This window comes from Meles meles, chromosome 21, assembly GCF_922984935.1.
Source record: "Meles meles chromosome 21, mMelMel3.1 paternal haplotype, whole genome shotgun sequence".
NCBI lineage: Eukaryota > Metazoa > Chordata > Mammalia > Carnivora > Mustelidae > Meles > Meles meles.
In genome coordinates, this window is record NC_060086.1 from 44028691 (window position 1) to 44055025 (window position 26335).

The 26335-nt window shown below is 56.2% G+C and overlaps 2 protein-coding genes across 5 annotated transcripts in view; one reads left to right on the forward strand and one right to left on the reverse strand.

The window, feature by feature from the left end:
* Positions 1–6711: 6711 nt before the first annotated feature.
* Positions 6712–7781, reverse strand: LOC123933916 (hemoglobin subunit zeta). Its single transcript, XM_045993658.1, has 3 exons — positions 7668–7781; positions 6976–7180; positions 6712–6840 (listed from the first exon to the last, which is right to left on the reverse strand). Exons 1-3 carry the CDS (start codon positions 7760–7762, stop codon positions 6712–6714), a joined length of 429 nt encoding a protein of 142 aa, XP_045849614.1. The 5' UTR covers positions 7763–7781.
* An 8012-nt stretch (positions 7782–15793) lies between these two features.
* The window catches only part of NPRL3 (NPR3 like, GATOR1 complex subunit), a 36720-nt gene continuing 26178 nt past the window's right edge, over positions 15794–26335 (forward strand). For 2 of the 4 annotated variants that reach the window (XR_006816738.1, XM_045994046.1), the window contains exons 1-2: positions 16281–16449; positions 21187–21256. Coding sequence is in view for 1 of the 4 variants with exons in the window: in XM_045994046.1 (XP_045850002.1) it covers positions 16332–16449; positions 21187–21256 (188 nt within the window). In the remaining 3 variants the exon portion in view is untranslated. Of the gene's footprint in view, positions 15994–16280; positions 16450–21186; positions 21257–21285; positions 21849–26335 lie in introns of those variants that run through there. The other 2 variants (XM_045994048.1, XM_045994047.1) reach the window with 2 other exon arrangements.

Below are 26335 nucleotides of genomic sequence, written 5' to 3' on the forward strand. Positions count from 1 at the left end.
ACAGAAACCCTGCTGGCCAGAGCCTCTGTCCTAGAGCAGAAGCCCTACAGTACAGAGTGAGCGCGCAGGCAAGCGCAGCAGCGAGGACCCTGCCTGCTGCCCCACAGCCCGCGTCCTCCTGTGACGGAGAAAACCCAAACCCCAGGTGGGCACGGAGGAACCGCCGGGGAACCCGGCATCCCTGTCCTGGAGAGAGGGCTTTCAGGTAAGGAGTTCAAGCTACGGGGTCATAGGGCTATTCCCACGTCTCGGCAGCATCCCATTGAGGGCAGAGCCCCGCTTCTTCGGGCCCTGATCGCTAGACACCAGGACCAGCTCTCCAGCTCAGAGGCCCACCATGTCCCGTGCTGGGTGGTCCCCTTCCAGCCAAGGAGCTGCCGAAACCAGCTTTGGTGACAGGAGTGTCCCCGCGGTCTCCATCTGGACGGCATTGACGTTAGGAATGAAGAGACGGGAACGTGGTAGGCGATGTCGAGAGGTTGCAGTTTTATTTATTTTTTATTATTTTTTAAAGATTTTATGTATTTATTAGAGAGAGGCAGAGAGCACGGAGGGAGAGGGAGAAGCCGGCTCCCCGCTGAGCAGGGAGCCCGACGGGGTGCTCGTCCCAGGACTCTGGGACCATGACCTGAGCCGAAGGCAGACGCCCACCCCACGGAGGCCCCCCCAGACACCGCGAGGGTTTGCAGTTTTATTTTATTTTAAATTATTTATTTACTTGACATACAGAGATCACAAGTAGGCAGAGAGGCAGGCAGAGAGAGAGGAGGAAGCAGGCTCTGCGCTGAGCAGAGAGCCTGATGCGGGGCTCGATCCCAGAACCCTGGGATCATGACCCGAGCCAAAGGCAGAGGCTTAAACCCACTGAGCCACCCAGGTGCCCCGGGTTTGCAGTTTGAGATGGAGTAGCCGGGGAAGACATCACCGGGAAGGCAAACTTAAGCATTATTGAGCAGCTGGAGAGTAAGCCAGGAGACCTGGGGGGGCTGGGCCTGCCTTGCTGGAGAGAAGCAAGCCGGGGCAGGGCGCCTGGGGCAGAGGGAGGGAGGGTCTTCCCGCCGGCACCGCACACATCCCTCCGTGGTCCCCTGTCCTGCACCGCCTGCGTCCCGCGGTGGGGAACATTTGCTTTGTCGGTCTCCATAGGGATCTGCCAGGACGCGCCTCACTTTTCTTCTGAACCTCATGGCCGTGTGCGGCAGGCATCCCGCAGCCCCGTCCCGTCCGCCTCAGCGGGCGTCTCCCAGGATGCGATGTCCTTGCAGAAACGGCCGCACGCTTACTGCGGGGTGCCGTGAACCCACATTCTTCTGTGCCAGATTTCCTCAGTCGCCCCCGGATTTGTCCAAACTGAGATCGGAGCGGTTCACTCCTGGCGGTCCGCTGTCCCTTCATTCTCTTATCCCGAAAGCGCTCTGCCTGTCACCCCAGCTTTTCTCCAAATCAGTGAATTTTTGAACAGCCCAGGCAAGGTGTCATGTAGGACACGGTCTATTTTGGGTTGGTCTGCTGGTTTGCCTGAAGTGGGTTTTTTTTTTTTTTTTTTTAAGTTGGGTCCTTTATCCGTATATTTCCAGTACAACTAGGAGTCAGAGCTAAAGGCCCGAAGTCAGGGCTTCTGGGTGGCTTGGTTGGTTGAGCGTCTGATTTTGGCTCAGGTCATGATCCTGGAGCCCCAGGACTGAGTCCCCTACAGGCTCCCTGCTCAGCAGGGGGTCTGCTTCTCCCTCTGACCCTCCCCCCTCTCCGGCTCTCTGTCTCTCAAATAAATAAATGAAATCTTTAGAAAAATAAAGTCTCGAAGTCAAGTTAAAATTTATTGGCCGTAAAAAGGCAACCCACAGAATGGGAGGGAATATTTGCAAACTACATGTATGATATGTATGATAAGGAACTTGTATCCAGAATACAGAAATGACGGTTGCAGCTCAACGACACAGACAACCCAAGTTACGGACGAAGGACATGAAGAGACCTTTCTCTAACAAAGACATCCAAAGAGTGCATGAGGAGATGCTCTGTCTCAGTACTCGTTAGGGAAATAAACATCGAAACCACAGTGATGTACCCTTTCACACCCGGTGGGATAGATAAATTAAAAAAAGCAAAATAGCAAGGTTTGTTGGGGAAGGGGAGAAGCCGACCCCCTCACGCCCTGCGGCTGGGACTGTGAAAGGGCCAGCCAGTCTGTAAACAGCCTGGTGCTTCCTCGACCGGTTAGACACGGTCAGCAGGAGCCCCAAGCCAAGGGAGGACGTCCGTCCACACAAAGCTTGTGCGAGATTGTTCATGGCTTCCCCGGGTCACACGGCCGAAACGTGGAGACACCCTCGCCGTCCGTCAGCAGACAGGCAGAGAATCTGGACGGTTCTCCAGCCACGAGGGAGATGCTGATCCCGCTGCAGCAGAGATCGATGTAGGCACGTGACACGGAGCGAAGGAAGCCGCACACGAAAGCCGAGTACGCAGGACTCCCTCTCGATGTGATACCAAGAACATAAAAATTCGCCGGGACAGAACGCAGAGTGGCTCCGGGGGCTGAGGGACTCGGAGCTTCGGTCTGGGGTGATGCCAAGTTCTGGAATGGACAGAAGCGACTGCAGGGCAGCACCGCGAACGGACCAAAGGCCACCCCGTTTCTCACTTTCAGATAGCTGAGGTGGTAAATGTGGCTTCTGTGTGTTTTATCACAAGAAAACGAGAGCCGACTGGCCAGCGTCCTCGTGGACGCTGAGGGCCTGCCTGGCTCCAGGAGGCATGCGACACCAGATCGCCCAGTGTTGGTGACGCCAGGCATGATCACTCGGTTGGGGGTCCCACCAGGTGTCTCCACAGTAGGGGTACATCTGACCCCTTTGCACTTAGCTAGTAATTTTGGAGCGACGGTTTTGGCACCGTGGAAATAGCCTATTCCTTCCATGGCTTGAGCAACCGTTATCTCATCGAGGACCGGAGGCTTGTGATTCCTTCTGGGTCGAAGCGCGGGTGTTCCTTTGCACAGGAGCTCCCCTCATCAGCGGACAACGAAGGACAGTTGCTCTGAAAGGTAGGATTTATGCCCCGTTATTTTCCTTACCCGCTTTTACAGTCAGCTGTCAGTGGGGGCAGATCCCTACTCTACCGGTGACCAATCTGCGTCTCTCTCTCTCTTTTGATCATGCTGTGTGATCGTGGATTTTTCATCTATCCAGTGCTTTCAGCAGTTAGAGTTGGTTTGTGATGCTCAGACCGTCCCGACGTGGCTGGCGGGAGCCCTTCTTCCACGCCCTGGCGCTCTGGGAGTATTTTCTTGCTTCCTGGAACCACAGTCTATTCCACACTTACAATTACCTTCTCTGTCCTGGCCCTGGAACCAGGTGTTTCTTCAAGGAAGTCTGGAGCTCCTTTCTGTGAGGGATGGTGTTTACAGCCAGGATCTGGGTGCCACGTGACTTGTGACTGCTGGGTGTCCTTTCTTCTAGGATCTCAGTCGTGGGCAGAACTATGAACTACAGGGGTGCCTGGGTGGCTCAGTCATTGGGCATCTGCCTTCGGTTCAGGTCATGATCCCGGGGTCCTGGGATCAAGCCCCACATTGGGCTTCCTTCTCAGCAGGAGCCTGCTTCTCCCTCTCCCACTCCCCCTGCTTGTGTTCCCTCTCTCGCTGTGTCTCTGTCAAATAAATAAGATAAAAATCTAAAAAAAAAATACTTAAAAAAGAACTATGAAATATGTATGTAAAACATGAGTTTACAATATGTCCAATTCAGACTTTATGTAGTTTTTCGTAAAGAAAGTTTAAAGCATATAAAAAACATTTTAACCTTAAAAAGAAGATGTATTTAGTTATTTTAGTAGGGGAGGGAAGAGGAGACAAGCAGATTCCTGCTGAGCGGGAAGCCGGACATGGGGCTTGACCCCTGGACCCTGAGATCATGACCGGAGCCAAAACCAAGCATCAGATGTTTAACTGACTGACCCACCCAGGGGCCCCTAACCCTTCTTCAAAGTAAACTTGTGGGACTGGAACTCCTGAGATGAAGAGTTTCATGCCCTACAGACTGAGCCGACCAGGCACCCCAATCATAAAAAAATGTTTTAAAACAAAAAAAAGTCATTGTTTTTATATTTGCATCTGTTTTCACCTAGGCTGAAAATAGCGGTTCCCCGTGGCATCGTACTTTCCCTTATTTGCTTTTATCCTACAAAATCATGATGTGGTTCCCAGATTGTGATGTCAGCCACTGGCGTCAGCTTGGCACACGCTGACTCAGCTGGGTCCTGGCAACATACAGGACCCTGAGCAAGTAACTCACTGTTTGACATCAGCCAGAGCCAGGTTTCTCACTGGCGTGGGAGGGAGGCACGGACAGGGACAGGGAGGAGACCAGAAGAATCCGTGTGGTCTTGGACTGTAACTAGAGATGCTGGTGTGAGGTTAGGGCTTCTAACACGCTTGGACCGATTTAGGAAAGACGTTCATGTGTGCATGTGTGTATATAAATGTCAACGTGTCGCGTAATCCCTCCCACTGAGGGGGACCGGAAGCAGGGACACCCCAGGAGCAGGGAGCCCATCCAGCCCCCACACCCTGCTTTCCGAATTTCACTCTCCGGTGGGAAGAAACAGAACTGCGTGGGCTATGGCCGGTGTCAGGCTGCTGCAGGGAAAGGGAAAGCACAAGGTGATTCTGGAACAGCTTAGGGCGGAAGTAAGGAGCGTACCCAAAGGATGGCCAGAGCACATCGCAGGACGCGTGAGTCAGTTTGTCCGAATCTGGGACACTTTGGGGATCAAACTAAGTAATGATTCGTTGTAGACCATAAGCCCCTGGATAAAATGGGAATTAATGAGTTAATGTGATATATATTCAGAAAGATAATGGGAAGTGAAAGCTTCTCCTTGCAGGAGAATGCCTTCTGACAACTGCAGAGGGAACGACGGAGAACCACCGTCGTAGCAACAGCTCAGCAGTGGATGCTGGGAGCGGCGCACGGAATTGTAAAGTAACCGGGTATTTTCATAGTCTCAACGCATCCCTTTGTAAAAATTTGGGGGTGCCTGGGTGGCTCAGTGGGTTAAGCCTCTGCCTTCAGCTCAGGTCATGATCTCAGGGTCCTGGGATCGAGCCCCGCATCAGGCTCTCTGCTCGCTGGGGAGCCTGCTTCCTCCTCTCTCTCTCTGCCTGCCTCTCTGCCTACTTGTGATCTCTGTCTGTCAAATAAATAAATAAAATCTTTTTAAAAATTTGTTATCCATGAGAAAACATAAAATACGAATTTGCTTTGTCGTGGAGAAACTTGGCAGGCCCTGTTTCAACAAGGTGATCGAGGGGAACATCACCAGTAAAGGACAAATCAGTGTTATGGGCATAGGGGATGCCTCGAGGGGGACACGGCTTTGCTTCTGCAGGGTTCTTGCCAGAAATGAATCACCAAAGTCTCGTCATGACGAAAGTGACCGGCAAGTGCTCTTCAAAATCACGGTCGGGCAAGGAAAGACTGAAGAGTGGACCAAAGGAGAGTACGGTAATGTTTTGTTCTCTTTTAATTTTTACTGAAATTCCAGTTCGTTAACAGCAAGGTTTGATTGCAGACGGGGAAAGGACGTTGCTGGAACGGACACGTGTGGATGAGGTCTCTGGGTTAGTGGGTTCGGATCAGTGTTAGTCTCCTAATTTGGGTGGTTACTCTCTGGCTCTGCCGTCCGGTGCTCTTGCTGACCTGAGGAAACTCACCAAGTGTTTAGGGATATTAAGGGTATTAAAGGGGAACCATGTCTGTATCATACTTGCAACCGGCTCAGAAAGAAAGAGTGAAGCCAGCCGTGGTGAATGCTAACGATTAGGGAGTCTTGGTGAAGCGTATCTGAGAGTGTTTGTCTGCTGTCGTTTTATTTTACAGACTCATTGAGCTATAATTCACATGCCGTACAGTTCACCCACTTAAGGTGGACAGTTCAGTGGTTCTTACGTTTATGGAATTGTGCAGTTATCACTGCAATCAATTTTAGAATATTTTCATCCCCCCCAAATAAACCCTGTGCTCACTAGCAGTCACCCTTATTTCTCCATCTTTGTCTTTTTTTTTTTTTAAGGTTTTATTTATTTGACAGAGACAGAGAGACAGACAGTAGGGGGAGAGGGAGAAGCAGATGCCCCGCTGAGCAGAGAGCCCGATGCAGGGCTCGATCCCAGGACCCTGAGATCACGACCTGAGCTGAAAGCAGAGGCTTAACCCACTGAGCCCCCCAGGCGCCCCCAATTTTTAATTTTTATTCTGCCTGTTGTACTAGAGCCGGACAAACACTGGGGCGGCTGAGGTACCAACAAATGTCCTGCAGCGGAAAGGGAAGGGAACCGGGCACCGGACACACTCATTTCGCCCTTCCCGCCACGACCAGCGTCCACCAGGGAGTGGCAGGAACGCCAGAGTCAGAAGCACAGAGCGCGGGGCCCGCCGCGGCCAGTCAACCCCGAGACCCTCGCGCCTGCTCCGCCCTGCGCCCTGCGCTCTGAGAGGCCCGGGTGGGCGCGCAGGATTCCCGCCCCCGGCCTGGTGACCCCGTGCGGCCCCGACGTGCCCGCCACCACCACCCCCCGCCGCCCCGACCCGACCCGAGTGACTACAGAGGCGAGGCGGACGTGCGTTCGTTTATTGGCCTGTCGTGGGACGCTGGGGCTCGGGAAGGGCCGGCGCCGCGGAGGCGCCCCAGTCGGTCGGGCGGCTGCGCTCAGCGGTACTTCTCGGTCAGGACGCACGACACGATGGACAGGAACTTGTCCCAGGCGGTGTGGGCGTCGGCCGTGAAGTCGGCGGGGAAGTGCGAGGCCACGGTGACCAGCAGACAGTGCGACAGGAGCTGAGCGGCGGGAGCGGCCCCGTGAGCCGCCGGCGCGGGTGGGGGTGCTGGGGGGGACGGAGCCCCCGCAGCCCTCCCCGCGGCTCCCCGCGCCCCTCGCCCCCCCCCCCCCGGGGACCCCAGCCCCGAGCCCACCTTGAAGTTGACCGGGTCCACGCGCAGAATGTAGGCGTGCAGCTCGCTCAGCTTGGCCAGGGCGCCCCCGATGTTGTCGATGCTCTTGACCGCCTCGCCCAGGGCGGCCACCACCTTGGCGCCGTGCATGCGCAGGTGCGCGGAGCCGGGGTGCAGGTCGAAGTGCGGGAAGTAGGTCTTGGTCTGGGGGAAGCTGGCGAAGAGCCTGCGGGCGGGGACAGCCCCACCTGGTGAGGCCCGCGCGCGCGTCCTCCTCGGGCGCAAAACTTCCCCGGGTTGAAAGGCCAGCGGCCACCGTAAGTCATACTTGAAGGCAGCGTTTCAAGACATGAACATCAACGCAAACCATCACGGTGAACACGATGTTGTAATTTTACACAAGGACGGGATCCCCATGGCCGATTCCCCTTACCCCAGGCTCAGACAGGGCACGGTGGAATCCCACCCTCGCGGGCCCCTCGCTGGGCGACCCGTTCATTCCTTCACTGATTCCTTCCAGCGATGTCTGTGGAGACCCGGGCGCTGGGCCCAGCGCAAAAGACAGTCACAGCCACGCGCCCTCTCCGTCCCCTCCTCTTCCTGCTCCCCGAGTGTCCCCCGCCTCCCTGGTCCCTCCGTGCTGGGCCCTGTGCTCCCTAACCCCACGCTGTGCCGTGCCTGGCTCCGTGCCAGCCCACGGGGCACCCACTCACCTCTCCAGGGCCTGGGTGCCAATGGCATCGGCCTGGGTGGAGATCTTGTCCCACATGGACAGGATGACGGTCCTCTCGGCCTTGGTCAGAGACATGGTCGTAGCGGAGCTGGGCGTGCTCAGGACTAGCCTCTGTGGGGCTCACCCCCCGGGATCCCTTTATACACAGGGAGGCAGGGTGGGGGCCGGGCTGTGGCCGTTGGTCTGGAGAGGGGACAGGGCTGTGGGGGTGGGGTCTCTTATCAGACCCAGCGGGGGTGGGTGGTCAGGGCCTGGTGGGCTGGCGGGGTGAGGGGCTCTCGCTGCGCCTAACCACACCTAGCCAGGGCCTTGGAAGGGGTGTTGGCCACAACCTGACCAGCGTCCTGGAGACATAGGGGCCCCACTAGCCCAGAGTCTCGGCTTGTGTTTGTAGCCCAGCTCTGACCACCCCCCTTTGTTCCAGAATCACAGGATGGGGGAAGCCGGGATCAGCTCAGCACACACCACATGGGCTGGGACATGCGGTTTCTGGTGGCGAGAAACCTGAGCCGCCCTGGTGTCTGTGGCAGCGGCGACCTGCTCCCATACGCAGTGTAGAAGGGCCCGCTGGCAGAGTGAGGTCAAAGGCTTGGAACTGCATACTTCATTTTATTTTATTTATTTATTTTTTAAGATTTTATTTATTTATTGGACAGACAGAGATCACAAGTAGGCAGAGAGGCAGGCAGAGAGAGAGAGAGGAGAAAGCAGGCTCCCTGCTGAGCAGAGAGCCCAATGCGGAACTCGATCCCAGGACCCCGAGATCATGACCTGAGCCGAAGGCAGAGGCTTTAATCCACTGAGCCACCCAGGTGCCCGCATACTTTATTTTAAAAAAGATTTTATGTATTTTAGAGAGAGAGGGTGCACATATGTGAACAGGGTTGGCGGAGGGAGGGCGGAGGGAGGGGGCAAGCAGAGGGACAAGCAGAGGGACGAGCAGACTGCACGCTGAGTGTGGAGCCCGTCTCGGGGCTCCATCCCACAGCCCTGAGATCAGGACCTGAGCCGAAATCAAGAGTCAGTCGCCCAGCGCCGGAGCCCTGTAGAGGAGTAAAGGAGCGAAGGTGTGCGGTGCCTGCCATGCGGAGCACGTGGGATGTCCCACCTCCCACCTGACTCCACAGTTCTACAACAGTTCCGGTCACTCTAGTCCCTTCGCCTTTCCATGGGGATTTCAGAGGCAGCCCGAGAGCGATGCGCACAAAGTCCCGCTGGACCGTTTGAGCCTCCGAAGCCAGCGTTTCCTCTGCGGGGCATTTTGATCAGGTTTGATCGCTGAACTCTTCTGAGAGATGGTTTGGCTTAGACAAGCCTCTGAAACGTCAGCCAGTGTCCGACACCTGGCGTTGTGGTGCTCCTTTCCTCTGTGCCTGAGATGGGAGCTGGTGAGGTCGTGGGGCGGGGGAGCCCGGCGGACGCCTCCTCTCAGCTCGGCAGACAAGGTCACCACCTCTGTCCCTGCAGGCCGTACCCGAGTGGGTCCCGGAGGTGGAGGCGCCCTTCCCAGAAGCCCCTTCCGGCACTGCCTGGGTCCTTCTCCGTCCTGCTGTCTTGCTTACGTCTCACAGCTGCCTCCTCTCCCTGTGAGATGGGCTCCCTCTGCTAGGGGTGTGCCCCCCTCCCCCGGCTTTATGACTGTTGCCTGACAGTCCCAGGATGTCTGTGCGGCTGGGCCCTGTGGGTTCACTCCAGGTGGAATGAGCCCGGCCCTCCTTGGCCTACTCTTGCTGTCACTGGGTTCAGGAGGAAACTCTAGGACCACCTCAGGCCTGTGGGCCTTCAGGGAGGGTGGTGGCTGTGCCCACGGCTTCTGCTTCTAGAAGGGACACAGGCAGGGAGAGGCAAGGAGAGAGACAGAGATAAGCAGACAGACTGGCCCAGAAAACAGAGTGAGTGAGTGAGATAGACAGAGGGTCAGAGGGAAGGGCGGGCAGAGGCAGGGAGTCTGGAGGCCCAGAGAAGCCTCAGGGAGGGATGTGCCTGGGGGAATCCCTCCTGCCATGGCAATTGGGGAACCGGTGGCCAGAACACACCGCAGGGCTGCCCTGTCTCCTAACAGCAGGTAACGACCGGATTCTGGGATCCTGCTCCCAGGAAACTGCCTCCCAGAGGGGGATGGTCCTCACCTCCCTCAGGCCTCCAGGGCGTCCTCCTCTCCAGGCAGAAACTCCACCTCATCCTTGACCTCCACAAGGAGATGGAGGCCCTGGAGGCCTCTTTGTTCCAGAAACGTCCAATCCCCACAAACCATTGTGGGCAAACATCCCATTATTATTTTTTATTTTTAATTTTTTACTTCTTTTCCTTGTGAAATGCAGTACAGGTCACCAAATAAAATAAAGATTTTATTTATTTATTTGAGAGAGAGAGCAAATGAGAGAGCAAGCAGGAGCCTGGGCACGTGGGGCGGGGGAGGGGCAGAGGGAGGGAGGGAAACGGGCTCCCTCTGAGCAGGGAGCCCAAAGCCAGACTCGATCCCAGGACCCTGGGACCATGGCCGGAGCCAAAGGCAGACGCTCAGCTGACTGAGCCACCCAGGCGCCCTTGCCTCCACTCTCTTAATGCTCTTTTTGGCTGAACAGAAGTTTGTCATTTAATGTCAAATTCAATTATTTTAAATATTTATTTAAATATTCAAACATTTATTTAAATAAATGTAATATTTATACAATTTTATTTAAATATTTATTTAAACAATTTTAAAATGTTGGGGCACCTGGGGTGGCTCGGTCGTTAAGCATCTGCCTTCAGTTCAGGTCATGATCCCAGGGTCCTGGGATCAAGCCCCTCATTGGGCTCCCTGCTTGGTGGGGAGCCTGGTTCCCTTCCTCTCTCTCTGCCTGCGTGTGATCTCTCTCTGTGTCAAATAAATAAGTAAAATCTTTTAAAAAACAAATAAATAAAAATTAAAAAACATTAAAAGGTTGCACCTTCTGTTTATGAATGCTGAATGTCCGTCAGTGGATGAGTGACTGAACCAATCATGGTGTTTCCGTTCAGCGAGACCGTGTTCGGCTGCACGTGCCCTGGCGCCCGGCAGGGCGGCCCGAACCTCGAGAGCATTGCACCACGGGACGGCAGTCAGATGCCAAAGACCACAGTCTGAGTCCGTTTGTGTGGCGCGTGCAGAGGGAAAGCAGACGAGTGGGCGCCGGGGGCTGGGGTGCGGGGAGCGATTGCGTGAAGGTCCTGAGTTTCCTTTGCGGACGACGGAAGTAACTCTGGAACTAGACAGTGAGGACTCTTGCACACCCCCGTGAATATACAAAATTATACAAAATGCCGCTGAATTGTTCACTTTCGAATGATTAACTCTGCATTATGTGAATTTTACCTCAATTTTTTTTTTAAAGATTTTATCTGTGTATTTGACGCAGAGAGAGGCACAGGGAGAGAGGGAACACAAGCAGGGGGAGTGGGAGAGGGAGAAGCAGGTTTCCCGCGAGCAGGGAGCCTGATGTGGGCTCGATCTCAGGACCCCGGGATCATGACCTGACCCGAAGGCAGACGCTTAACGACTGAGCCCCCCGGGTGCCCCTTTGCCTTAATTTTCTGAAAAGTGAAATAAGTGCTGAATCCCGAGGTGACATGGAACCCTTCCCTGTTAGCTCTCTAAGAACGTCAGTGTCTGGTCTTTCGAGTGGGACAACAGTCCACCTGGGGCTGGCGGTGTGTGTGAGGGGAGGCGAGCCGTGCGGGGTCTAGTGACATCTGTCACGGGTACAGCACCCGACCGTCTCCGAGCTGGGTGTCTGGTCCTCGCAGCTCTCCGTGGGAGACGTTTTCCCCATTGTTATGTGCTTTAAGATGAGGAAATCAAGGGGTGCCTGGGTGGCTCAGTGGGTTAAAGCCTCAGCCTTCGGGTCAGGTCATGAGCTCAGGGTCCTGGGATCCAGCCCCGCATCGGGCTCTCTGCTCGGCAGTGAGCCTGCTTCCCCTTCTCTCTCTCTGCCTGCCTCTGCCTACTTGTGATCTCTGTCTGTCAAATAAATAAATAAAATCTTAAAAAAAAAAAAAAAAAGAAAAAAAAAGATGAGGAAATTGAGGCTCCGGAGGGTTAGGAAGTGTTCACGGTTTCGGTGAAGGAAGGAAGCAGGTGAGGAGACCTGGGTTTGGTGTGGTGTAGATTGCTGGCTCTTTGGGGGCTCAGGCAAGTCTCTTCTGTCTCTGGGCCCGGGCTTCCCGTGACACAAGGAGCCTGAGCCCAGGCCGTGCTGCGGGACCCTGAGACCTGCTGAACTTGGCTGAACTCCAAGCCCCAGGCTCACGCAGAGCTCGTATCGCTGAGCTCAGAGGGACCCTGGAGACTCAGCAGAAGGCCGTGAGGGGTCCACAGACCCTCCCCCGAGAGCAGCTCCTGGGTGGCCCCGGCCAGGCTAGTTAGTCTTGGAAAGCGCAGTTCCACATTAGCAACCTCTCTGTTCCAACAGCCCCCACCTCACTGCTAGGAGCGGTAACCTATCGCCGTAGGACCTCAGGACAGGGCAGTGTGGGTTCAAGAGGACTGCGGTACTGTGGTGAGTGGGTGATTCCTTCTGGGCAGCAACACTGCAGCTGAGGCGGCGGAGAGGTCAGGGTGGACCCAAGATAGGGAAGGTGAGCCCCGCCTGGCCCTCTGCCAGGCAGTGGCCGCTCTCCTGGGCCCAGAACGAGTGGCACGACTGATAAGGCCTGACTACGTGGCCTCGGGGACCCGGGCTGGGCGGAAGGGTCAGGAATTTTGGTTTCCGAGAATCCGGTTACCTTCATAAAAGTAGGTTACTAAACAGAGTGATTTAAATAAAAAATGAGGATGTAGAGGTATGGGGTGTTAGCAGGGAAACAAGACCGTGAGCGAAGGCCGGCCCTGGGCACCTCGTTGCCTGGGAGCCTGGGAGGGCTTTGAGCTAGGGCCGCAGCTAGAGGCCACCCGCTCCCAATCCTGGAATCCCAAAAGAGGGCCACTACCCTCCGGTCCCTCCAGCCGCCGGCGCCAGACTGGACTGGCCGGGGAGCGACCGTGAGCTCTGACTTCGGTAACAGCCCACTGATGCAGACTGGCGGGGCGGTGTGGGATTCAGACCGCTGCTCTCTCCGGTCCAGCCCTGGAGAGCCCCGGCCCTAAGCCCCGCTAAGGCAGCCTGGGAGGGGACGCATCCGGGATCTCCGTGGCCCGAGTCCTGGTGGTTTACCTGCCACGGATTCCAGTGTTGTTACAGTGATATTAACCATATAGCCAGAAAAAGAAACAACAGATGCTCTTGTGAAGGTTGCTAGCAGGAAGCGGACCCCGAGGAGAATGGTGGGTGCGGCTTCCTGAGAGTGCCTGGGAGAAGAACGAGGCACCAAGAGGTCCGCTGCAAGAGACAGGGAACCGGGGACGACAGGAGAAAAGACTGTTGCCCCGAACCACCCCTAGTTCCCGTAGTTATTAGATACAGACAGTAATCAGCAAAGGAGCCTAAGAAGGCTGCACATTAATCATACACCTTGTAGATAAACAAGGAATAGGGGAGATACACTGATTATAAGTCTTACAGATGAGCTAGAAGAAAAGCAGGACATGTCTGGTCAAGCAGAATGAAGTTCATAGTTGAGCAGCACAAAGGGCTCATCTAATTAGCCACAGGTGCTCTCCGGGGAAGGCGAGATACCGGGAAAACCAAGCAGGCGGTGTCCCGCCCTGAGCCAGCCGGGCATCCCCAGCTGCTGGGCTCCGAGGACGCACATCGTCCTCTCCCCCAGAGGCCTGTTGCCAGTACATGTCTTTCTTAACCCCATATCTAAACGTGCTTGACGGCTAGTACAATTCCTTGCAGGTTATATTTTAAGTAAGACACTATTCTGAGAGTCAGTTACAGTGGGTTCCTCCAAGTCTGGGCCTTCTCCCAGCCAGGGACAGCCCCTGGATTTCAGACGTCCTCCCCAAGGTCTGGGGTCATGAGACTGCTCAGTGGGGTAGCAGCCTGGGCGGAGAAATTGGAGGAAGGAGACCTGTGCCAGGGTCCTGGGCCTCACATGTGGGTACACGCAGGTTCGCAGTGCCCCTTCGACAGACCCCCTGAATCACAGCTGGCGGTTCCCCCAGACAGAGGTTTCCCCTTCCCCATTGTCCCAGCTCCCTCCAGCTCACCTCCGGCTGCTGTGCCCTTATTTCCTTCTAGGCACACTCCTAGTGACTGTAGGAGAACTCAGAAACCTTTTGATTACACATAAAACCAAAAGACAGGAGACCAGGAAAAAGGCTCGTGGAATCTGTAATGGAGGGTGAGTATTCCTCCAAAAGAAGACACCCAGATCGCCAAAGAGGGACGAACAGCTCACAGGGAAGGCAAGAAGGTGCTTCTCAGACGCCGGCAAATAGTCTAGCGATGCCGTTCTCTACCGCGGTAATAATCAGAGACATGCAACGTAAAATAAGACACGTGTTTCTTTTTGGAAATTTTGGAAAAAATAAAATCCGTGCTATGCACCCCACACTGGGCTATTTGTTTGTTGGCGATGTCCGAGTCATTCCCAGTGTGTGCCCACGCATAGGCCTGCCAGGCATCGGGTTTGGTGCAAGCTGAGCTCACCAGCAAGTCAAGGGGTGAGGAACTTGAGAAGGATTTCACTACGGTCACTTCCTGGGGAAGCCAGGAACGGGGTCTCTGGGTGCTTTCGTTGATTTCTTAGGGAAAGCTGTGATGAGGTATAATGCACATGACGTATGCTTCACTCATTCGAAGGGGGCAGTGGGGTTGTTTGCACGTGTGGCTACTCTGAACCATGTTGCTGTGAACAGACGAGTTCTTGCGTGACCTCGGGTTGACCTTTCTCCTGGGTTGACATCTAGTGGTGGCATGGTTGTGTCATATGGGAACAGCCGGTCCGGCCTTTCTCAGCAGCTGCCTGTTTCCCACAGGGGCTGCACCATGTCCTGTTCTCGCCAACAGGGTGTCCAGATTCCAGTTCCACATGCTCGCCAGCACTGCTTGTCTTTCTGACTGTAGCTGTCCCAGTGGGCGTGGAGTGGGGTCTGCTTTTGGTTCTGATGTGCATTTCCCCCGCGAGGAATGATGTGGAGCATCTTTTCATGAGTTCAGGGGCCATTTGGCTAGATTCTCTGGAGAAATGGCCTTTCACATTCTTTGCCCACTTTTCTCTCTACATATGCACCTGGGTGCCTTCGACTCCTGGGATCAAGCCCTGCATTGGGCTCCCTGCTTCTGGGGCTCCCACTCCCCCTGCTTGTGCTCCCTCTCTCGCTGTGTCTCTGACAACTAAATAAAATATGGAAAAAGAAAAAGTAAAGTGTACACACACAGGATCTCCACACTCGAGGTGAGACTCAGACGCGCACACAGGATCTCCACACTTGAGGTGTGGCTGGGAATCACGACCCGACTGCGCGAGGACGTGCACGAGCCAGGGCCTCCTTGTCCTAGCGCTCGTGTCGGGGTTGAGCTCTAGGTTTGCTTTTTAACACGTGCTGGATATGGCTCCCTGCACGGTCCGCAGGTGTTTCCCCCCTCCCGCGGGCGCATGTGCTCTCCGCCTCCCTGGGTGGCGCCCTCCAGCCCCAGGCTCTGATCTGGGGGTCCCCTGACTTCCTTCTCGTCTGAGAAACCCTCGCCTAGTCCAAGCACAGGAGGGTGTACGCCTGTGTGTTCTTGTAGGAATTTTGTAGTGTTGGCCCTGGCATTTAGGTCTATGCTTCATCTGTGCTCCACTTAAGAGTTTCTGTTTTACTTTCTTTTTTTTTTAAGATTTTATTTATTTATTTGACAGATCACAAGTAAGCAAAGAGTAAGGCGGGGGTGGGGGGGAAGCAGGCTCCAGGCTGAGCAGAGAGCCCGATGCGGGGCTCCATCCCAGGACCCTGAGATCATGACCTGAGCCGAAGGCAGAGGCTTAACCCACGGAGCCACCCAGGGGCCGCGTCTCTTACTTTCTTACTGCGGTGAAGTCTGGGCTTTCTGCTCTGCGCGAAGGAGACCGGCCCAGCCCTGCAGGTGTGCGGGTCCCTCCGCTTGCAGCCCCGCGCATGCGCCCAGTTTCCGGGAGCCCGCCCCGCCCCCGCGCGCGCGCACAGACCGCCTGCGCCTGCGCCTGCGCCGAGGCCCCTCCCGCGCGCAGGCGCGTTCTGCGCCGGCGCTTGGCCCTGCCGCCGACGTCCTGCGGAGTCGGCGGGGCTGCGTGGGGGTTCGTGGGTTTGCAAGGTCGGGGGTCGCGTCCGCCCGGCTCCTGGCGCCGCGGTCCCACGGCCTCGGGCGCGTCCTCGTCAGCCCCGCCCTGGGCGCGCCGTCCCCCGAGCCTCCCGCCCTCCGGCCCGTCCTCCTCAGGTTGTGACCCTGCCGGCCCGGGCGCGTCCTCCCCCCCGCCCCGTCCCCCTCCCGGTCCCCAGCGTCCCCGCCTCCAGCGTCCGTCCCCCCGTCTGCCCCCGTCCCCCAGCGTCCCCGTCCCCCCCCCGTCACTGACCCTCCCCCACCCCGGTTCCCCGCCGTCCCGTCCCTTCGCCGTCCCCCCCGTCCCCCCCCCCGTCCCCCCGTCACTGACCCTCCCCCACCCCGGTTCCCCTTACCGCCCCCCCCACTCCCCCCCGTCCCCCAGCGTCCCGGTCGCTCCCCCCCCCGGCCCCGCCCCCAGCGCCCCCCCCCCGGGTCCCCGGGTCCCCGGCACCATGGGCGACAACACCAGCCCCATCAGCGTGATTCTGGTGAGCTCGGGCAGCAGGGGCAATAAGCTGCTGTTCAGGTACCCCTTCCAGAGGAGCCAGGAGCACCCGGCGTCCCAGACAAGTAAGTGAGCGCCGGGAGCTGCCCGCCCGCGCTCAGACGCACGTCCCGTCCGTGACTTGGTGTCCCCGAGGATGGAGGCGCCGCCTGCCGCGTCCCGAGCGGTCGGGGAGGACCCGGAGTCAGAGAAAATCCGCTCGGAATTCCGCCCTGCCTCCAGCCTCGCAAGGACGCGCTTGGCCCTGCGTGAACGACCCAAGCGCAGGCTCAGGGCAGGTGCTCTTCGAGCCCCTCCCGGCAGGTCTCCTTCGCCCCGCCGGGGTGACCGCATGCCCCTCTGGGCCGCGCCGCTCCCGCACAGCCGTGTGTCCCAGCGGTTCCCCCACTTACTGCATCGCCCTGCAGGCGCCCCTTTCCGTGGAGCCCCCTTCCCTGGAACCCTCGCTCCCGGAGCGCCCCCAAGAACATACCCTCTCCCTGGGGATGGAAGCTTAGGGTACATACAATGTTTCACTGTCCCGAATGTACTCACGGATACTTTGTTTCAACGACACTTTTACACTGTCAGCATGGTACCGAGTCTTAGAGTGCACAGGGGTATAGATGACAGGAGGGTCCTTGCTGCGTGGAACCCCAGCCCCTGGGCTCCCCATCTGTGGGCAGCTGCTGTTGCCATGTCCCTGTGCCTTTTCCCAGAACCTTCCGTGGTAGTACACCATGTGCACACCTTTTCTTTCCTTTTTGAAATTACGTGCTTTTTAAGATTTTTAAAAAAAATTTCTTTGACAGACAGATCACAAATAGGCAGAGAGGCAGGCAGAGAGAGGGGGGGACGCAGGCTTCCCGCCCAGCAGAGAGCTGGATGCGGAGCTCCATCCCAGGACTCTGGGATCACCACTTGAGCCGAAGGCAGAGGCTTTAACCCACTGAGCCACCCAGGCGCCCCTATGTGCTTTTTAAAAGGTTTTATTTTAGTAGTTGCTACACCCCGTGTGGGGCTTGAACTCAGGACCCTGAGGTCCAGAGTCCCATGCTCTTCTGACTGAGCCAGGGGCACCCAGGTGGCTTCTTTTCCAAGCAGAAGCGAGCGCACTACATACTCGGTTTTGCCCTGTTGTTTCCGTATTCACTTTACATCTTGGGTGTAGATTTGGAATATGACCAGAGTCGTGGGATGAACGCACTCTGTGGATGGGCATTTCAGTTGCTTCCAAACTTGGGCTAATACAGACAGTGCGAGCGTCTTCTCTGTATACAGGATCATTTCTCAGAATGTAGGATCCGCTCCCTGAAGTGGGGAGGTTGGATCTAGAAGATAATGAACATTTATTTTTAGCAAGTCAGATTTCTGTATCTTTGTTAATGAGATGGGTGAAAAGTGGTATCTGAAAGTGGTTTTCTGGGTTTTGTGTTTTATTTTTCTATATTTTGAAGATTTGATTTTATTTTATTCATGAGAGACAGAGTGACAGGCAGAGGTAGAGGGAGAAACAGGCTCCCTGCTCAGGAAGCCTGATGTGAGACTCGATCCAGGATGCTGGGATCATGACTGGAGCCGAAGGCAGACACTTGACGGACAGCCACGCAGGCTCCGCAAGGGTTTTGTGTTTTAGAGAGCATGGGTGAGCACGTGCGCATGCATCGGGGGTACGGGGAGGGGGGGCGAGAGAGAATCCCAAGCAGGCTTCGTGCTCAGCGCAGAGCCCAACGCGGGGCTCGATCTCACGACCCTGAGACCATGACCCGGCTAAGATCAAGAGTTGGATGTTTAACGGATTGAGCCCCCCAGGTGTCCTGATAGTGGTTTTGAGGTGCGTTTGTCTTATGATTGAGAGTGTGCCTGTTTCCCTCCTTTCAAAGCCATTTGGGTTTCCTTTTTAGCGTACAGCTTACTCTTCACCCTTCCCTAATTTCATTTTGGGTTGAGTTTTCCCTGTAGATCTGAAAGTGCTCTTCATACATTTAGGGTAAAAATGGGCCTTTGTTACAAAGCCGTATGTTCTTAGTTTGCCTCTGTGTAGTTCTGGCTGCAGAGTTCTGATTTTATGGAGGCAAGTTTTCATTCTGTCTTTTGTGGTTTCTGAGTTTTGTTCAATATAGAAAGGCCTTCTGCTCTCCAAGATTATTAACAAAAACAAACGAGTTTTCCTTTCTCATATTTATTAACTTTTTAAAAAAATATTTTATTTATTAATTGTCAGAGAGAGAGTGAGAAGCGAGCACAGGCAGACAGAGAGGCAGGCAGAGACAGAGAGAAGCAGGTTCCCCGCCGAGCAAGGAGCCCGATGTGAGACTCGATCCCAGGACGCTGGGATCATGACCTGAGCTGAAGGCAGCCACTCAACCGACTGAGCCACCCAGGCGTCCCAGCTTTTTTTTTTTTTTAAGTGTTTCTCTTGGTGTAAGTGGAGGCTCCTGGTAGGAGTGGGTGTCTTCTGCACACTTTGCCAAGAGTTTGCGTGTGTCCGGGAGTGCTGTGGAGCAGGTGCAGCGATGGGTGAGGGTGGTTGAGAGACTCTGGGGTCCCACGGCTGCAGACCCGTTGGTTCAGGAGCCGCCGTAATTTTCTCTTCCCTCCCTGGTTGGTTCCGCTGCTGTTATCACATAGTGAATTCCATGTTTCTTTGAATTTATTTTTGACCTTTCTTATTTCTCCCCATGAGGTGCTTTCTACATGGATGAACTGTTGTGACTTTATGCCATCACACTTTCAGATGGGACTGGTCACTTACCACGACGTCTCTATTTATTTCAGCATTATCCAGGCTGTTTGTGCTCCTGTTCACTTGGAATGTCACTAGTACTGAAGTATTGGGTCCTACTCCCAAACTGCTGATGGCGTTGTGGGGGTCAGGTTAAATGGGTGGGTTAACGGGGAAGAAACGGTGTCTTCGCTGCTACCGGGGCATGTTCGTTTGCATCTATCTCCCTTGCTAGTATCGCTGGTTTCCTCACGGACCTCTTGCCTGGGGTGAGCTTCCCACATTCATCCCAATGTCTTTAAGCTCTGGTGCTCTGGTAAGGTATGTGAAGGATATGGCACAGGGACATTTAAAAATTCTTTCTTTTGGGGCGCTTGGGTGACTCAGTGGGTTTAAGCCTCTGCCTTCGGCTCAGGTCATGATCCCAGGGTTCTGGGATCGAGCCCCGCATGGGGCGCTCTGCTCAGCAGGGAGCCTGCTTCCTCCTCTCTCTCTGCCTGCCTCTCTGCCTACTTGTGATCACTGTCAAATAAATAAATAAAATCTTCAAAAAAAAAAAAATTCTTTCTTTTGCCCATGCATTTTCCCACCCAGCTGTCATCATGCACAGAGAGGGTCCGTGTGTGTGGTTTTTTTTTTAAACTAAATATAGTAGCAAAAACATTTGCTGTTATTGTAACTTTTTGGAAAGTACAACTTTAAAAAAAATATTTATTTATTTATTTGCTGGGATGCCTGGGTGGCTCAGTTGGTTAAGCCTTTGCCTTCTGCTTTGGTCATGATCCTGGGGTCCCAGGATCAAGGCCCGCGGCTGTGGTGCTCCCTGCTCAGTGGAGATCCTGCTTCCCCCTCTCCCGCTGCCCCTCCCCCTGCTTGTGCGCTTTTTCTCGCTCACTTTTTTTTTTTTTAAGATTTTATTTATTTGACAGAGATAACAAGTAGGCAGAGAGGCATGTGAGGGGGGCAGGGAGCAGGCTCCCTGCTGAGCAGAGAGCCCTATGCGGAGTGGCCCTCACTCACTCTTTCTCTCAAGTAAATAAATAAAGTCTTTAAAAAGATTATTTGGGGGCGCCTGGGTAGATCAGTGGGTTAAGCCTCTGCCTTCAACTTGGGTCGTGATCTCGGTATTCTGGGATCGAGTCCCACATCGGGCTCTCTGCTCGGCGGGGAGCCTGCTTTCCCATCTCTCTGCCTGCCTGCTTACTTGTGATCTCTCTTTCAAATAAATAAATAAAATCTTTAAAAAAAAAATAAAAAGATTATTTGCGTGAGAGAGAGAGAGAGAGAGAAGGGGGAGGGGCAGAGGGAGAGACTCCAAGTGGACTCCCTGCTTGAGCACAGAGCAGTCTCAAGACAGCGAGATCATGACCTGACCTGGAACCAGGAGTCGGTTGCTTCATTGACTGAGCCACCCAGGCACCCTGGAAACTATAACTTTTTTGAAAAAGTATTTGTTATGGAGGGGCTCCTGGGTGGCTCAGTGGGTCAAAGCCTCTGCCCAGGATCCCAGGGTCCTGGGATCGAGCCCTGCATCGGGCTCTCTGTTCAGCAGGGAACCTGCGTCCCCCTCTCTCTCTGCCTGCCTCTCTGCCTACTTATGATCTCTGTCACGTAAATAAATAAAATCTTTAAAAAAAATTGGTATGGAGAAAAATATATAACATAAAATTTGCCACTTTAGCCATTTTTTCAGTGACCTGAGTTACATTCACCATAATTACTTGGCTGTGTGATGCGGCTGTCCCCTCTGTAGGGCCAGAATTTTCATCACCCCAAACTGAAATCTGTAACCATTAAGCAATAACCCCATTTCCCCTGTTCTCAGCCTCTGTAACCTCTAGTCTGCTTTGTGTGTCTGAGCTTGCCCACTGAGGTGTTTCCTGTAAGGGTCGTGTTTGTCCTTTTCTGGTTTCCTCCACCCGGCACGGTGTTTTCAAGTTCCCCACGTTGCCGCCTGTGTCAGAGCTCCATTCCTCCTCCGGCCGACAGTGTGCGTCTGCCGCGCTGTAGAAGCCCCGTCTCTTCTCACGCACCCCCTATCCCGGGGTCGGTGAGGGGCCGTGTTCTCAGCCGCTCTCCCCTTTGTGCCCTCGCTCAGGTAGGCCTCGCAGCAGATACGCCGTCAACAGCACCGGAGACCAGGCTGACGACCAGGACGGCGATTCCAGGTGAGCGCTGGGCCGCAGGCGTGATGGGGCGAGTCCTGCCCCAGGCCCGGGAGGGCCCCCGCTCCCGCTGACCCAGTGTTTTCTGCCTGCAGAAGCCTGGTGCCCTTTTCCCTGTTTGGTGGGTGTTTGAGGTTGTGCAGAGCTGGGGATTGGTTGCTTGGGTCTGACCTGCACCCAGCGTGGCCCCATGTTCCAGCCGGGGAGCCGGCTGGTTGGCAAGGCTGGAGAGCACGTCCGTCTTCTGGGAGAGGAGCAGGGAGGAAGCAAACCCGACTCCTAGGCGAGTGCCCAGAGCTCACGGGGAGGTGCCCGGGTGCCACAGGCCTGTGCGGCGGGGATGGGGGCGGAGAGCCGGGCCTCGTGACCCTTGTTCTCTTAGGGCACCGGTGAGAGGCAGGTCTGGTTCCTTCCTGTGTGTGCTCCCGCCGCTTTTTCAGGATGAGTTGTTGGGGTGGCAGCCGCCAGGCGTGACTAGGCCTACTGTGTGTTTGTTTTAAAGCCCAGGGAACCGCAACACAGGCCCAGCTGACGGAGGGCGGATGGTAAACCGGCTGCCCTGGGCGCCTGTCAACGCAGCTGGGACCTGAGTAAGGTGAAGGACTCAGCCTGCGCTGTCCCGTGGCGGGAGAGCTGAGGCCCCCGCCGGGTCTCTGCCGTGGGGTGAGCCCGTGCGGTCTCCCTGCGTCCTCTCGAGCAGGCTCCGGACCTGCCGTGGTGTCATGCAGTTCCGCAGTCCACCTTTACCCTTCCTCGTGAGGGTCGTGGGGCCTCGGGCGCGACCAATGACCGTCTCTGAGGGCAGCCAGCTTTGAAGGAGAGACCAGCGGGGCGGGGAGGGCGTGTGGGGAGCTGTCGCACGTGCGTGGCTGGTTCCGCTCGATGGAGACGCTGTGGTCCCTTGTCCTGAGTCGGCCACTTGGAACAGGCTCTTAGAAGAGTTTTGCCCCTGCCCACGGGGCGGCTGCACCTCGTCCTCCACGTGGGGCGCAGATGGCCTTAGAGCAGGGCTGGCCACCTGCCCGCGTGCTCTAGCTGCGCAGATGGGCGGCCCAGGCTGCGGAAGGTGCAGAAAGTGCTCTGGGGTTCCTGGGAGGCCAGCAGCACCTGACTCCTGCAGGTGACTCACAGGCTTATCGAGCAGACTAAGAGGAGGTTTTTAGGGAATTATTTCAGTATTTAGCATAAAGAAGAGGGGGAACCTTGGGAAGGGAGCGAGACATCCCGGGTCTCTCTGGGTATCACAGGTCATGCTGTTCGCTGAAAGAGCTGGTTCTCCATACTATCTCTTTCGCTGAATTGAAGAATTCCCTTCTTTGGGAGTGGAGCACAGTACAGCCCCTGTGTATGCCGCTCCCAGCCACCCCATTGTCAGAGATACAGGTTAGCGCCTCTGAGCGCCCAGCTTTACTTTGTCACGTCGGCCTGCCGAGCCTCTGGTGCAGGGGGCAGCCGTGTGATGGCTCAGACGCCTTCCTGGAGTAGTTCAGGGTTCTCCTCGATGGCTTCTCCAAGGGCCTTTTCTTCTGTTCCTGCTTGTTTTGCCAGATGGAAGCCACGTTAACGGGCCACTCGTGCAGCTTCTGAGTGTGGGGACGGAGGTGCGCTGCCCGGGAGAAGGGAGGGCGCGGGGCTGCGCTGCCCGCTGTTCAAGTCACCGTGGAAACAGAAATGAAATTAGGTGAAGTCCGTTCCTCCTGGCACCAGCCGCACTTCAGGTGCTCGGGGGCGGGGCGCAGGTGACGACTGGCTGCTGTCCCAAGTGTCTCAGACCTGTGTGTCTCCACCGCTGCGGGAGGTTCTGTGTTACATCCCGGGCTGGAAGTTCAGATGTCAAGTTGTAGCGCTCCTGTTGGATGAGTGCTGGGCACCAGGGGGCTCGTGCTCCTTTCTTTCCTTCCTTTTATTTTTAAAGATTTTATTTGTTTCAGAGAGAGTGAGCGGGACACAGAGCATGAGCAGGGGGAGTGGGGGAGGGAGAAGCAAGCTCCCCGCGGAGCCGGGAGCCTGACTCAGGGCTTGGTCCCAGGACCCTGAGATCATGACCTGAGCCAAAGGCAGACGCTTCCCTGACTGAGCCCCCCAGGTGCCCCTGAGGAGGTCATGCTCACGCATCTACCCACCAGCAGGGGTACAGACCGTCAGGAGAGGTCCTGGAGAAGGCCTGGCGTCCGTCACAAAGGCTGTCGTTGGCGCCGTCCCGCCCATCGTGGACTGTTCTGGGCACTCTCACAGAGAAGCCGGTAGCTTGAAGGAGAGTCGACTTCATTTCAAAACACTCAGACATCGTTTTACTTTAGATAGAATCCAGACGACCTCAGCGGTTTCTGTCCACACCTTTAAATTCTCGGTTAGTGTTGTGGGGCGCTGGAATCGGGCCCTACTGCCCTCCTAAGGCCTGGCCACCTTTCTGTAAGCTGTGGGTCCAGCTTTTGGGCACATTCACGCCCTCAGCTAGCCCGGAACCTCGGCCAGGTGTGCCAGAGTGCCAACAGGCACACAGCCCGTCCTCGCCGCCAGGCCTCTCTTGACAGCTTCGCTTCTGCTAGCGTGCGTGTGCACGTGGTTAGAAAGGTAGCCCTTGGGGCGCTTGGGGGTCAGTCGGTGAAGCCTCTGCCTTCGGCTCGGGCTGGGGTCCTGGGATCAAGCTCTACATTGAGCTCCCTGCTCAGCGGGGAGTCTGCTTCTCCCTCTCCCGCTCTCCCTGCTTGTGTTCCCTGCCCCCTGTTAAGTAAATAAATAATCTTGAAAGGAAGGAAGGTTCCCTTATTTCCTAGGGCTGAGGTTGGTGCAGAGAATGTGGGTAAGCAGTGTTGTTCCTGGGCTTGGGGATCCCCGCCCCTTTTCTGGCCCAGCCAGTAAGTCTGCACACTGGGGCCTGCCTGCCCGCCGTGTGCTGGGACATGTACAGGCCCGGGTTCTGGGTGGGACTCTCATTTTGAACCTACAGCATATGGTCTTGGGCATGTTCCTTCTACCATGAACCTCCGTTTCGCTGTCTTGAGATGCCTGAGGGTGGCAAGGCCCCTCTGCCTCCCCCTCCCAGGTCTGGGGATCATGGGAACACGTGTGTCTTGGTGAGAGTGCTTGCTGGCGGCCCTGGCTCCCTTAGAGGGCAGACGCAAGTTCATGACACGTGCCGGGGGCGTTTGACGTGTCCCCGCCACAGCCAGGCATGGGAAAGAGCCCCGCTGGCTCTTGGAAGCCCCACACACGCTTCCCTTTGGGCAGTGAGGGATTTCGCCGGGCCTGTTTGGTTGTGGAAGGCAGAAGTTGTAGGCGCTGCGCTGGTGCTCCTAGGGACTCTGACTTTCTGGGTGATCTTGGGAAGGGCCGCACAATATCTTGCCCCTTCGTACTGTGGACACGCGTGAGCTGACGTTTGGGAGCTGTTGGAGATGGGGCTCTTGGCTGTGTGTGTCTCTCACGTGGGTCTGTGGCGTGTGTTTCTTGGCGAGAGCTGTGCAGAGCCGCAGGCCCAGCGGGGCAGCCCGGCGGTCCCGGCACGGGGTCGTGGTAGGCTCTCATCCCTCCGGGGCTGCCTCCGCTCTGGGGCCTGGCCTACTCTCTGTCCCATGGACACTGGGAAAGCAGCACGTCCTAGAACACAGTCCTCTGCGGAGTGGCGTAGTCTCTAGAAGACCGAGGTCGTGTGGTGCACGGGTGTCACAGGCCACGTCCAGATTGGCCGCAGCCTCCTCGCTGCCGACGGGCCTGTGCTGAGCAGGGGCTCAGCGAGTGTGGATGGGCAGGCAGCGCCGTGTCGCGGTTCGTGGCGTTCACCGGTTCTCTCGGGCTTTTCCGTACGGGGGTCTCCGGGGGTCCGACTGAGACGGTTGTCAGAAAGAGGAAAGTGCTTGCTCCTGGGCGTGCGCTGAAACGCGTGGCGCGGGGCTCTGACCCGGGCTTCCGGCCTTGCTCTCGCGCCTGAGCACTGGCCGTCCACTGTGCCCAGCTCTGCTTCCGTGTGGGAGTCGGACTCTCGTGAGAAGACGGTGGTAAGTCTTCGGCTGGGCGAGCGTCCGTCTTCTTTCCTGTCCGGTAAGTCGCGTAGCCTTGCCCTCGGCAGGGAATCTCGTGGCGGCACTTCTGCTAGACTTTTAACACTTTTAAGAAAACAGCCGCGTGACTGATGGTTCATGAATTTTAAAATCAGTGTGTTTGTTTGGTCTTGATGGTCCTGTTCCCATTCCAGCGAGCCATGTCCTCCAACCGATGAGCGACTGGTTGCAGGGTAAGACCGATGCTTCACCACCTTTCTGTCTTGATTCCTGCTGCCTTCTCTTCTCGTAATTGTGCTTAAATCCTGATTGCCCTCAGTGTTGAAGAATGACTAACGAGGCACACAGGCTCTGGCTCGGACCTCACTGCCCGGTCCCCACGAGTGCCCAGGCTCCCCGCGGCCCTGCCCTTTCTCCACCCGGAGTTACTCAGCTACCCCCACTCCCTGGGAGGCCAGGGCAAGGCTGGCTGCTGCCAGGGAGACTTTGGGACCAGGCGTGCATTCAGACCTCCCCTCCTACAGGCTGGCACCAGTGGCCTCAGGAAGGTGGTAGGGAGGCAAGAACAGGGCTCCCTGTCTCCCAAGTCAGCACCCCCCTAGAGAGACCCTTGGTCATTGCCTCTGGCTTGCATTTCTATCTTTTCTTTCTTTCTTTTTTTTTTTTTTTTAAGATTTTATTTATTTATTTGACAGACAGAGATCACAAGTAGGGAGAGACGCAGGCAGAGAGAGGGAGGAAGCAGGCTTCCCGCCGAGCAGAGAGCCCGATGCGGGGCTCGATCCCAGGACCCTGAGATCATGACCTGAGCCGAAGGCAGAGGCTTTAACCCACTGAGCCACCCAAGAGCCCTCTGGCTTGCATTTCCTCTCCCAAGAGCCAGGTGTTAATGAGACGCTTGGACTTGGAGGCTGCTGTGTGGGGCCTTTGCCTTTGGAGGCAGAAATGTTCCTGTGGAGCTCGTGTGGCCCTTCTCCGGCAGGGCGCGGAGAGCGCGGGACCCTCGGTGCCCCTGATGCCGGAGGCACCTGCAGCCCCCGTGAGCCCCTCCCGGAGAAACAGGGCAGCAGAGTGGGCTCCC